The 13,952-nt window shown below is 43.9% G+C and overlaps 1 protein-coding gene across 3 annotated transcripts in view; it reads right to left on the minus strand.

Moving 5' to 3' along the window:
* The window catches only part of DPYD (dihydropyrimidine dehydrogenase), a 368,439-nt gene that overhangs the window by 174,821 nt on the left and 179,666 nt on the right, over positions 1–13,952 (minus strand). For all 3 annotated transcript variants that reach the window (XM_064455561.1, XM_064455562.1, XM_064455564.1), the window contains one exon: positions 7,390–7,574. In XM_064455561.1, coding sequence (XP_064311631.1) covers positions 7,390–7,574 — 185 coding nt within the window. The remainder of the gene's footprint in view (positions 1–7,389; positions 7,575–13,952) is intronic.

Raw genomic sequence — 13,952 nt, forward strand, 5'->3', positions numbered from 1 at the left:
CATAAAAAGTATCGGGATTTGTGAAAAAAAGAGGGAAGGCATGTATGTGCACGCTCACTCAGCCCTAACTCAGGGTATTTTGACCTCCTGCACCCTTTTCCCCCCCCTTTAAAGATTTCACCCAGCCTACGCAATGGGATACATATCAATATACGCAAAACTATTAATGGTTTAATATTTAATTGTAGCAATAGGAATACTTTAAGGGTGACAAAAATTAGGCTCTGATTTAGGATCAAAGAAGAACATACAGGCTACGGCTGTAACACCACAGCCACTTTTGTTTTCATTTTAAAGACAGCCTTTTCTCTGGAGAGTCAGTGAAAAGCTTTCAATGTAAACGTTGCATCTAATACTGCAAAAATTGTAGAGAGAAAAATCTTTCTCCAGGCACGGATACTGAACAGCATCTTAATCAGGCTGCGGTAGGTAGAATTAAAATCTTTGCTCACTCAGATGGCTGGCTCAATAAAATCGCAAAGAAATAAAGCAGGAGGTTCTAACACAGAGAAGCCCAACACAGTCCGTGCTCCTAACAAGTCCCAGCATAAGATCACAGCAGCTTATTCTATCCTCAATATGAAGATTGCTTCAGCAGGACAAAAAGAACCACTGCTGGAGGTGTGGGGAACATTTTCTGTAACAGAGCCAAAACCTCAGCCTCTTACAAATTGCTGCCTTTTGGGTTGGTTTTTTTTTTTCTTTAAAGGAACTTATTTACCCCATTTTAACCTGTGAAAACTAATAAGCATGGATGGGATGGGGGGTTTTCTGTTTGTTTTAGTGCCTTCTGTTTCCTAGGCTGGCTCAAAACCTGAGAATTCACCCTTCTGTTTTGTTTGGGGACTGCCTGGATCCACGTCTCGGATTCTGACCCCAGACTTTCAATTCCTAGGACAGAGAGGATGCATTTGGGGGCCAAATTTTCCGATGGCTTAAAAGCAACGAAAGCAGTGAAATTGTCCCAGCCTGAATGACGCGAACCCGAAGGCGTCCTTAACGGTGGGCATTTTGAGAACAGCTGATTTGCAAAGATCCCTGACACGCGGGACCAAGCGCCCTCCACTAGCACGACCTCTCCCAGCCAGCAGCCGATGCAGCCGCACTTCATCAAAAGCCGGGCATCCCCCATTCCCTCCCTCCCGAGCGCTCACTGCTTCCTGTGTGCCATCCTCCGCAGGGCTGTTTTCCTACACCAGAAAAATCTGAGCTCTTAGAAGGCCAAAGAGCTCGGCACTCTACATCTCAAAAGCTTTTATTAACTGAAAAATCAAAGGAAAAGAAAAAAGAAAAAAAAAAAAAAGTATTGTCTTCTGATTATTTTGGGTCGATTTCATCCTTTTAACTTTTTTGTAGTCTTTCTTAACTAAAATTTCTACTGCAAAACGCTTGTTGCAACGCCCAAGCAGAACCTCCTGGATTACACAATCAAAATTAACGCATTTTTTAAATATTTAAACGTTTCTGTCTCCTACATATTTGGAAGTGGGGAAGTCTCCTGAAACCAACACTGATATCCTGAACTCTTACACTGAACTCTTTGATTTTGGTTCTGTAAGAATGACAGCAAAGACAGACTTATGGAAAGGTTTTTGGCCAAACCCTCTCTATGTGCACTTGTGGGTAATAAACCTAATTTTCCCTTTTGGGAGCACTTATTTGTTAATTCATTCGCTATCCAGAATTGTTCAAATATTCTCTGTGAATATATTTCAGTCTGTAGACTGCTCAGGAGCTTTTCATTGCTTGTATATCTTTCAATATTGCTTGCTAGAGAGAGGGGCAGAGTAAGTGCTTAATATGCAGCTTAAGTTACATAGTACTGGTTTTTTTTTTTCCCCAAGCAGGACAATTCAATCTCCAAAAGTTGTTCTCACCTAAAACGAGTGTTGCTTGAAAGTGGTTCTTAACTAGAGACTCAAAATGAGCTTTCTGTGATAAAATAAAATCCTATACAAGACAAAACAATAAAATCCACCAGAGCAGTGCTGGAGCGTGTCCAGAGAAGGGCAGCGGGGCTGGGGCAGGGTCTGGAGCACAAGTGTGCTGGGGGGCGGCTGAGGGGGCTGGGGGGGTTTAGCCTGGAGAAGGGGGGGCTGAGGGGAGCCCTTCTCGCTCTCTGCAGCTGCCTGAAAGGAGGTTGTAGCGAGGGGGGGGTTGGCCTCTGCTCCCAGGTCACCAGTGATCAGACAAGACAAAGCGATCTCGAGCTGCATCTGGGGAGGTTTAGATTGGATATTAGGAAGAATTTCTTCACTGCAGGAGCGGTCAGGCACTGGAACAGGCTGCCCAGAGAGGTGGGGAAGTCTCCATCCCTGGAGGCATTTAAAAGAAGGGCAGACGTGGTGCTTGGGGATACGGGTTAGTGGTGGACTTGGCAGTGACAGGTTGGCGGTTGGACTTGATGATCTTAAGGGTTTTTTCCAACCTTAACGATTCTGTGATTCTATGATTTTTGAGCCAGGTGGTTGAATACCCTCCTGCAAAAACAGGCCTTGCCTCCTGCGTGCCATCAGGCGAACTGGTCATAAGCAACTTAGAATCCTAGAACTCCCCAAACCATAGGCAAACTGGCCTGTCCTTCCTGCCAAGCTTCCCTCGCCCAAGAGCAGAACCACAAACGATTCCACCCGGCGGCACTCAAGCACCGCAGGGTGCACCTCACGGCGCGCTAGTGACGAGGTGACCGGGGAAGGAGGGAAAAAAAGGGTTTCAGTGGAATAAACCAAGTCTTTAAAAACGCACAGGGGCAGGAGGCAGCTGAAGGCTCAGTAGCCAGCGACCAGTCTTTATCTCCCTCCTTCCTATCACTTCCCTTTTTGCTCTGTTTATTTTTTGCTGGTTTTTCCTTCCAGCACAACGCTTATAAAGGAAATAAATTTACTAAGCCCTGATGTATTGTGTCCTACAAAGCAAAACTTTTGGCAAACTAAAATGTTTTATAGCTTCCTGAAAGCAAAATCATCTTTATAATGAAGGATTTCCCTGACATTGCACAAACAAATAGGAAAAGAAAGCCTGCAGGCAAAGGTTTACTTATAACTCTTCCCTTGATTTTTAAAAATAGAGGACAAGAAATTCTCTAATTTGATGCCAGCTAACAATGTTGCAGGTACTTGCTGTTCCAGTCACGGCAATTTTTTGGATACTGGAACCGGGTGGTGAAAAGCCCCCAGCAGGCTGCGCGCGGCGGCCCTGCCTCGCTCGAGCCAGGGTACGGCTGGAGGCGAAAGCAGCAGAGCCTGCAGTGCCGGGCTGAGACGGGAACTCGGCTTTAGACCTCATACAATTGGTGACATTCGTTTTCTTTAGACGGAGAAAATTCTTAACCACGGCGATACGGTCTAACTCCATTTTCGGGCTTTTAACAAAGATAGACTGTGAAAGTGAGTAGTTGTATTACTGTTATTTTTCACAGAGAGCCGTCTCCACAAATCCAACTGCCTGGAAGAGTTTTCCTGCATACTTTCATCTCACTCCTGCTTTCTCTGTTTTTAAGTCTGATCTTAAAACGTACCTTTTCTCCCTTGCATGTGCTTCTTCCGTCCTCTCTCCGATTATCCATTATTTAACTTGGTTAAATACATTTAAACGTCGCGAAATCTGCTAGTTCACACAATCTCGGAACGGTGGTGGAAGGGATGCCTGGGGACCGCCTAGTCCAACGCCCTTGCTCAACGCAGGGTCAACTAGAGCAGGTTGCTCAGGGCTCTGTCCAGTTGGACAGAGATTTTCTAAGCTCCTTCCCGGCTTTCTGTTTCTGGAACAGACATATTGCTTACTCGGTGGTAAGCGACTGAAATTCCAGGTTTCCTGCACTTGCAGTTAGCCCACCTTTTCTCAAGCAGTGCTTTGTTACTCATCCCCATGCTAGTGTTTCACATGTCGTTCTGGCTAAACAAAGGGACATTCAATTTTTCCTTTGGTTATCCTGAAAAGAAGCAGACAACATAACTAACGGCTTCAAAGACAAGCTTCCTGGGAACCACCCATCTCTGGTATTGATTATGAAATAATGTACATTCATGCGTGCTCGAGGAATATGTGAGAACGGTCAACCTTCATAAAAGAATCAACAACTCTACTCTTCAGATTCAAAGCCCATATATTTTTTGACAGCATAGATAAAGAAAAAAAATAGCAAATATACAATACCGGTTTGAAATAACACAGTGATGTGCTCAAAATTCATACTGAATAGCGTCTTAGTGAAGCGCAATTTATATCAGTTGGGATCCAGCCCTCTATTCTTTGAGTGTATCATGTACATTTCAGTCTAGGAAAAATATAAAAGAAACTGTCCGCTCTGGGGAGATTACAGTAAAGAAAAAAACAGATTTAAATAAAAGAAAACTTATTGTGAGGAAAAGTCACTTTTTAAGGGGGATTTTAGCGAGAAGAAGACGGCAGCTTGACTGCCACATACGGGAGTATGCTCCACAGGTAAGGGTATGAGTAGGGCAGGAATGAAGCGGCAAGGCTGGCGCAAGTGGCCCAGGAAGAAAATACTGGAAGAACTGCAGATAGAGAGCTGCCTTTGCTCTCAAGGCAGCCATAGAAAATTAGAAGTTAGTCCTGCGATAATTGTGAATTACCCTGACTATATTATATTATTAAATCCCATTAATTGATCAAGAAGAAATGGATGGTAACCGAGGCATAGACGAGAACAGCAGCCTATATTGCTTCTGCACAGGACCATAAGGTCACTGCGGGACAAAAGCAAGGGCCGTTACAATCCCCAAACTAGAGGAGTCACCGAGATTATTTTACAGACATTTTTACGTCGTTCACGGAACAACAAAAAAGGTTGAATCCTGAAAAAATGTTGCGAAGAGCAGACAGTGGAATGAATCGGGCCGATCCCGTCTGGATCTCTAATGGTTTGCAGAGAACGGTTCTAGGAAGGCTGGCTTCTAACAGGTTCTGCTTACAACTATCCTTAGTGAGGCTGTGATCGGTCATGTTTGTAGGAACTAACCTGACACAGCTGCAGGCAACGACTTCTGAGATGAACCTATGCTTCCTATAGCGGGAGGAATATGTTAAGAGGCAGGAGATATTTAGGCAACTAATGATGGAAAGTTTCCAGCATAAGAGCAGCCAAGACACTTCTGTAAATAACTCCCAGTTTTGAACATAAGGCATTTCTGCTGGAGAGTCCTTGAGTGTGGATCTCACGCTTCGCTTCACCATGTGCCAGAGCTTGCAATGATTGGAGTTCCAGGGCACATATCAGGCCCATCTGTTTGCTTAGCCTTTTGCCTGGAGTAGGTTGGGACACAAGCAGCCTGCCGTTCAAACAGCGCACTCTGCAAGCAGTCGGGGTGGTGGGTTTCGGGTCCAGCCTTTGACACGGTCTTGGGCGGGTTGAGAAATCCTAGGGAATACTTTTCTGTCGCTAAAGGCTGCCTGCATTATTTATAGATCCTGGTGCTGAGACGGCGGCGATTTTTGGAAATGGCTACCTATTCCTGTAACTAAAATGAACGTGGACAGACGGTATCGATGTATTTATTTAAAATTTAACACGCAGATTCACAGGAAGGTCGCTTGCCTTCGAACCTCACAGTAGAGAGAAAATAAGGTAGCGTTTAAGGGTCTTTCTTCATTGCATATCGGAAGTTTCCAGAATACAGGGCTGCGAACCGAGCGCGCGCGCAAAGGCAGGCACACATGCGCGTACCTACCCCGCTAAGCATCAGGGTAACACAGTCCCTCTCTAAACAACTTCTTTAAAAAACAAACTCTCCTCCGGTCACTAAAATTTCTACCAGGTCCGAAGAGCGGTGAAGTAAATTGCCAAATTACAGCACTCTGCACCACGGCAACCAGATTTAACAAGGGCTGCACATCCAAATAAATGCCCCTGGGCAACCCATTCATCTAACAGCTGGAAAGGTGACACCTGACATTTGGAAACTTTCCTGTGAAGATTGCTGTAAGGCTTTCCCATTAGCTTCCTGGTGAGACTGTAAGGTCGAATAAGCTGCCTTGAAAGCTGCAAAGGGTAACGAAAACGCTCCAACATCACAAGCCTGCTCGATTTAAAATTCTAATTCTCAAGCCATGACTATTCAGATTTTTTTTAAAGTATTCAATACTATCGGGGGGGGGGGGAGGGGGGGAGCAAGCTTTGAGGAGGAAGCAACATGATAAAGGAGGGTTTTTAAGTGATGCATGTATTTCTGGAGGTTAAAGAGGAAGGAGACAAAAAGGAGGAGATACTCCCCTCTCCCCCCATCCCAGTTACCCAAATTCACTGTGCACTGAGAACTTAAGCAAGCAGGTCAGGGATTAAAGATGTTTCACACTCAGCATTTTCATAGGGTCTAAGAAGGCAGGACACAAACAGTGCTTTAGAACAAGTGAGAAAAAATATGCACAGATACTAACAACAAGCTTTCAGTTGAAGTATTTTTAGGCAGTGAAATCAGACCCCAACAGCATGAAATTGCACAAACATGCAATCAGAGAGGCTTTGAGCAGATGGATGGGGGAGAAAGACATCGAGCTGTTACAGTCCCAACTTCAGTTGTTCAAACCTCTTTTTTGTGGGAGAATGAATCATGTATCGTGTTTCTAAAAAGTTCCTTGCACTATGAACACGCTCTTTGTCAGCTGGTTCTCCACACACAGGCTGCGTCTCCTGCCTCTGCAGGTTCCTCTGCAGCTCCTCTAGACTTTGTGCTCCTTCTTTTACTAGAAAAACTGGGGCAGAGGTGCTCAGTCAGCGGCACACACGGAGCACCGAACCGGGACATGCGGTTACCAGGTTTTTCAAGCCTGTACCCCTTAAGCTCCCATTTCTCAAGGAAATTCATTTGCATTTGCACCCTTTGCGTTATTTTCCCCTGTGCATTCTTGTGTCCAGTTTATCAGCCTCATCAGAGCAACCTTTGGTCCCGGTGTGGATGATCTGAGCGCTCTGTATACCCTCAGTACACTTGCACTCTAAAAATACTACGGTTGTCTTCCCCAGGTAACCGTATGGGCAGTATTTAATTTTTACTTTAGGTACTATTGAGAGATTTGACTTTTTAATAGTGATGGGCTTGCTTCTTTTCCCCAATTAGCTAATTAGGACTTCTACTTGCGCTGTGCATCGCGCAGGAAGCCTCGCACCCTCGAGTGGGATTCAGAGCTGGAGCCAAGAAAAACGTTGCTTGGATTTCAGTGTTAAGAGAATGCAAGAAAGCTGGGTTCGACTCCCCACACTCAAGCGCGCGATCCAAGTTGAATGAATCTATAATGTTCAAACCCTCAGGTGCTGGTTCCTCAACTTGTGTTTTTAAGCTAAAACACAATGAATTTATTTTAACAATCTCAATAAAAGTATCTAAAAGCAGACAGAGATGGGAAAGAGGAAAACACTTTTAAAAAAATCACCTGTATGTATCTGTGCATGTACCAGGATGCTTGTTTTCCATCATTCACTGACTCCACCGTAGTGTTAGCGAGACCACCGATGTCACCGCCTGCAAAAACCCAGGGCTCACTGGTTTGCATCGTTTCTGGATCTACTTCAGGAAGACCCCATCTGTTAAACTTGATAGGTGCCATGGCCTCTCTGACTGTAATTAAAGGGAACGACAACTATGTTAATAGAAGAAACAAAAAATCGGTGCTAAAATCTGTCAAATAAACACTGCTAACAATCAGAAAAGCAGTTCCACGTCCTAGTTCTTTCACGTAAATGTAAATTTACAGTAGAAATGAAAAGTCCTTTTATATATGCGAATGTTTTCATTGAGCTACCGGAGATATGTAATTCCCAACAGGACTCAGACAGAAGAACACCACGCATCGTACAGAAGAGAGATCGGCGGCACCAGGAAGGTCCCCGGCTCCTGCCTGCCTGCAAAGCCAGGCTTGCGTACAAGACAAACGTATACGGGCGGCATGAGGAGCGACCGACGCGACGCGGGCTCAAGACATCATCGGTGCTGATGTTCTTCTGGTCGCTCCCTGAGACCACGCTGCGTATCCCAGAAGCTGGGATTCACAAAGCCATTCTCACTGGCGTTATTCATCTCCCAGGGAGAAAGTCCAGCACTTCTGAAAACCCTGTTAATGAACAATATTAACAAAGGAGGAATAAATCTTCTCCCTTTGCCTTCGCCCATAGCGTTGTACTGCACGCACCGCACCAGCGTGCTTTCTTCCTGAGTAACCCCCCATATCCTCTCTTGTGCAACTCTAAGATGCAGCCCACGATTTTTGAGGTTTAAAATGAGAAAAGAATGTTTATGATACAATTTCTAGAAATTCATTTAGATCTCCAGAATTTACTTCCCCCCTTTATTAACCCTCACGACAGAAATGATACTCTGCTACTTTTTGACAGGTCATTATTAAACCTGCCTGAGAATTTTCAGATGGAACATTTTTCCCACCCGGAAACGTGGCACTATCACAGCTTTGGCTTTCACAGAGAGTGTTGGTTTTGAAGAAATGTAGTTCCGAAAAAAAGGTAGATTTCAATAAAGTCAAAACCATCCCGACTTAACATTTAAACCCAGAACATCCTAAAAGTAAGGCTCACTTGGAAACTTGTTACGGCTAATAAGAATAAAACCATAAAACTACCACCAAAATGAAATGCTTACACAAAAGCAATAGCTTTTGCATCTTTTTCACTGCAATTTCTGATGGTTTTTTAGAGCATGCATTAAGATATCTTAATTTTTTTCATGTTAGTAAACAGCACGTATAGGCATTCTGCACATGAACTATTATTGTCCTTGAAAATAATGTAGGTGCGAATATAAAAAAATAATTTTTTGTACTGCATGGCATTATACGAACGGCACTAAATGCACATAAATGCTCAGAAAAAATTAATCTTGCTCTATATTAACATGATTTTTGTTATGCATTATGCATTTTTAAATTATTTTATTATAATCGCAAAGACACTTCAAAGCAGCTTCGTGAAGAGAATCACTTCTTCAATAAATACTTTTAGCGAACGTGGATGGGACATATCAAAAGGGGGGGTTTGTACATAGCTTTGTCTACAGGAACGGAAGATTCTGCAACAAAACGCAGCCTAAAACTGCGGCGTCCCTCAGGGACGTACCACTAGCAGATGCAGATTGCCAAGGTCAATTAAACTGATGTAGTTGTGCTGTCAGACACGGAAAAGAGAAACCTGCCAGGTTAAGCCAAGACTATTTCCCCAGCGCGAGGGCAGAGCCGCAGTACTGCCCCAGCGCGCCCCCGCGTATGCGGCAAGCTTCGAACGCTTCTTTCCGCACGGCACCCTGTCGGGGTTTCCTTCCCGGGCTCCGCATCTCCCCTCGCCTCCGAATCGAAGCACATTTCAAAGCCGGGGGGCGGGGGGGCGGGGGGGGGGCTGTGTATGAGCCAGGGCAAAATAACAAAAGAGGAAGCAAGGCACAAACGTCGTCACCTCCTCGTCCCACCCGCGCGCTCTCCCTTGCCCTTGGCATACGCAAATATCCAGAGGGCTCCAATCCAACGCGGTTTTTTGCAACCGGTTCAGGAGCCAGAATCACAGGAGACAGCTTCAAGCTGAAAGACTGTAGCAGCTTTTCATACCAGAAGTATTTAATCTCTCTTCAAGACCTATTGCTCGCACGGTCCCTCCCACCCCGCGTGTACTGGTGGCTGGACTTGGCAAAAACAATATTTGCATAGTAACAGAATCAAACACTTACGAAACGGTTTTCCTCTAAAAATATTTCAATTGCTGAAAGATCGCACCAAACACAACCTTCGGGCTGAGACGTTTTCCAGTCTGGAAAATGAGTTTTTTCATTTGTTTGTTTGGTTTTGAGGGTGGATTTGTTGTGGTTTTTTTGTTTTTTCCTTAAAGTGCTGATAATGGCTGATAGCAGTTTTATTAAGAATGCTTCAATAATATTCATAAATCGACACATTAACTTTCTCTTTATGTCTCAGACTGTCTGTACTTCAAGAAAGCTTTTGATCATCTCATATTAGTCATATATAGGATAACTTATTGCACGCAGCGGTACCATCTCAGCGTGTGGTCTAGACAGTTCTCGCAAGCTAAATACGTACAGGCTTGTAAAGACGTGTTTGGAAAAAAACCCAGAGGAAAACGTAGTGCTGCGGGATTTGGTATCAGGGATTTAATAGATGACTTTTGCTTCTCTGAGGCAGGACTGAACCACGCTAAAGGTGTTAAAGGGCAACGTGCTGTCGGAGGTGTAGTTTTTCAGAAGAAATGATGTAAAACTGGAAGTTCTCACTACTTATTTCTTCTTGGGGAAAAATAGGGTATTACCTCTGTTATCCTGGATCTATTACATTTCTCAAATCTCTCTTTGGATTGTTTTGTGCTAAAATAGCTGTCTGGACATAATTATCCCAAAAGCTTCTGGAGTGCAAAGAAAGCCCAACATACCTTCACCTGAACCATCTCCCCAGGGCCTGGGGATTTGTCTGCCTCATCAGTATTTTTAAAATTGGGGAAGAACATTTCCCTGGTGGCAAGGTTGGCACGGTAGCCGGCAGCTATTTACTTCTGCCTTTTTTTATAATCTCCGAGATTTAGGTTAAGTAAAAATAAGAGCATGATTTAAAAGCATCTTACACAAGAATTCCTAACATCCTCACAATTTGGCTGTGGTACCCGGGGCAATGTGAGGCCGAAGGGACCGCCTCCCAGACCAGCTGCAGCAAGAAGGGGAGAGCTTTGGTCCTCACAAAGGGAAGTCCCTCCTCTGCCCCTGGAAGGGGTGGGAGAGAGTCTAAGAGCCAAACCCGAGCTTGAAAGGAGGCGACCCCAACTATCGGTTCTCCACGTTGCTGTTTGACACTGAACACTAAGCAAACTAGATACCTAATGTTTTCGTTGGTGCGTGATTTGGGACGGGGGGAAAGAAAAGAGTGTCTTTCAAAGCCCTGCACCCTCACAACCTTTGAAGTTTAAAAGTAATACAGCTTTTCCCTTGAAAATTCAAAGTACAGTCCCGTGGCTGTGCTGCCTTCTCCTCCATGGCCTGGTGAGATATTATATGTAATTTGAAAAGATCCTTCTGGATGAAAGACAACATACAATTGAATTATTCTGATGCGATCAAGTGATGCGAACACAAATAACACCAAACAAAAGGACAGTTCTGAATATATACTCCAAATTTGCTATATTCACAGAGCAAACAAACACAAATGGAAAAGCAGCAGCAAATTACAGCACTTGCAAAACCAATATTAAAATATAAGTGAATACAGAAAAAATATTTTAATTAACAAAACAAATCAAATGGAAAAGATTCCTCAAATAAAGCTTTAAAAGTGAGTCTCTGTGTGTTTGACTGCCATGACTAATTATGTATCCATGTAATGTGTGTTCAATTTGGGCTTATTTAAATAGCAGAAATGCTCATTAGCTGCAGTATATCTGTGAAGCTTCAATAAACAGTTTAATGGTTTTTATGTTTAACCAATTTCATAAGTTCCTGTAATTTTAGCTTTAGTAGCTCATTAATGTTATTTTTGATATCCATCTTACAGACTTCCTTTACAGTGAGTAGCAGCATTACTTCAGAAAAATACAAATACACTATAACTTTCTTAATCTCAGATATAAAACTACAGCTGTCACATGCACCAACGGACTGATTAAGTGCTGACACGGCTCAGCCTAAATGCCCAGCAAATAAAGAAAGGCACAGTCATGCTTCCCACAGTCTCTGCCCCACGACCGTACTGAACCAGGATTAAAATGCGGTTTAACTGGATAGAACTGGGTCCAGGGGCTCCTGCTGCCAGCTGCTGCTGACTTCGTTTTCTGCCTGCCACCAGCAAGTAAATGTGTACCGATGCCTACCGGGTGAAAGAGCAGGATTCCTGCTCTGTGTTAAAAGGGCTTTAGAAATCATCCCGGAGTCAATTCTGGATATTGGAAACCGGCAATCGTTTCAGGGCGTGGAACTGCTGCACTCAAACTCATTCAGTAAACCTATTTGTGGAGAAAAATCCTATTCCAAGTGACTCAGCAGGAAAACTCCTACCTCTTTCACTAGGAATCTTTAGAATCTATATAAATTTCAGTTTTATATAACAATCTTTAAAAAAAGTCTGGTGACTAAGAGTCCATCGTGTGGGTGCGAGGCAGACGCGCTGCCAGGGAGACGCCAGGTCACCCCCGCGGTCACTCCCGGCTGGGGCGTCACAACACCTCTCTTCCTCCCTCCTGGTCTTTCACTAGATAGTCGAGGCTTCAGCGTTTTGGGGCTGAGGTTACCCAGCTGTCCACGCAGGCCCTGTGAAGAAACTCAGCACTCCCCGCAGGCTCGCTGGCTTCCGCACCGTTTCAAGTTCCGCATTCGTACAAAGGAAAACTAACGCCTCTTTCACTTACGAGCTCAGAGCTCTGCAGGCTCTCCTCCCTTCTTCCCTTCTTCTCAATCTATAGAAATAAATATTAAGTAGGTGCAGATTCAATGACAGAATTGTAAACTATCTGGGCAAAATTATCTCTGCTGTATGTTGAAATATACTGGGGGGGGGGGGCAGCAGCTATGCTCTAGTGAGCCTTCTGGGCCTCGCCGCTGCAGTTTCCGAGCGAGATGACAGTCGTACTGAAAGCAAAAGCAAAATATCTGAACGTTGTCGCTGATTGCCAGAAACGTGAAATAAAAGTCTGCCCCTCAGTTACCACGCAATAGCTAGCTACTATCAAAAATTTAATAAAATCTATTTTTGCTCATAAATAGCCTATTATTTCATGGGGGGGGGTGTGGTAGTCGGAGTTTGCTTGGATATTTCTGTATTTTTTGCCTCACCAAGAAAATAAAATAGACATTATCATGCTAAGATTCAGCGTTCTAGAAAACGGGAATGCTTCCTCTTTACTGCTGCCCGCTAAACAGAGTGCCGAACTAAACGTACGTTGCCAGTCCCCTACCCTGCCTTAGTCCCCTCCGTTTTGTAGCGCGTTTTGAACAAGTGTATTATTTTCCCCAATTCCTCCACGGTTCTCCTCGGAAAGTCCAGGTTCTCCTCACAAATTCCAGAAAATAAATCAGAACAAGGACATTTGGTCCAGTGCAAAATTTTGCAGTCCGGAAATATTGTTCCCATTTGTTTATCAGAACTAAATAGATGGGAGAACGGTTATTCAAAGCTTAGACTTTAAAACCAGCTGGACCGGTGCTAAGTAGGATGCTGAGGCTGTACGCGGTGCTAGGGAGTACACGGAATTACGTTTGTATATATTGAGCAGCTGCAATTTGGGATGGTGACAGAAGATACTTCAGTAATTCGCTCACCCATCACAGGCCTCCAATATAACAAACCAAGCGAAAGAGCAGGAACGTGAGGAAAGGTACCAAATTCTCTCACAGCTCTTTGTTTATGTGGGTCAGTTATGATGGCTTGAAGGCTTTGGTAAGCTACGCGATGAAAAAAAGCAATTTGTCTTTGAAAAACCTTTTTTTTTTTCCTCCAACAACAAGCAAAACATTTTTCTTACTCCATCTGCAGTAGTTTGATTTGAACAATTTGTTGGGTTTTTTTTTTTCCCATTGGCTTCGGTAAAGTGGTAGCGTTCTTAAAATAGTCGAGAAGGCAACTCTCCCGTTTTGTCTATTAGCAACTTCCCGAGCATAAAAAGGACTTTGGAGTCCATTTTTTTAAATTAATGATGCATTGATATGATTCCTAATGGGAGGATGAATACCTACCAGAACTGCTGCTTAAAAACACAATCGGCATTTCATTTTAACAAAACAAAAAAGACTAAATACCTACTGGGAGCACAAGGAACCTCAGCTGCAAGTGTGGCAGTTACTGGGCAAGAACAGGAAACACCTCCTTGAGGATAACGGACTAGAAAACGCTTTCTAACCTACCGGCTATTTCTGCTCAGAACAGCAGTCACCCACGTGCTTATGCCCTGATCGCTTTGCTAAGCCTGATTTTAATTCCTCCGGTTTTCATAGTATTTTCTCTAT

The sequence above is a fragment of the Phalacrocorax carbo genome, chromosome 6 (assembly GCF_963921805.1).
Source record: "Phalacrocorax carbo chromosome 6, bPhaCar2.1, whole genome shotgun sequence".
NCBI lineage: Eukaryota > Metazoa > Chordata > Aves > Suliformes > Phalacrocoracidae > Phalacrocorax > Phalacrocorax carbo.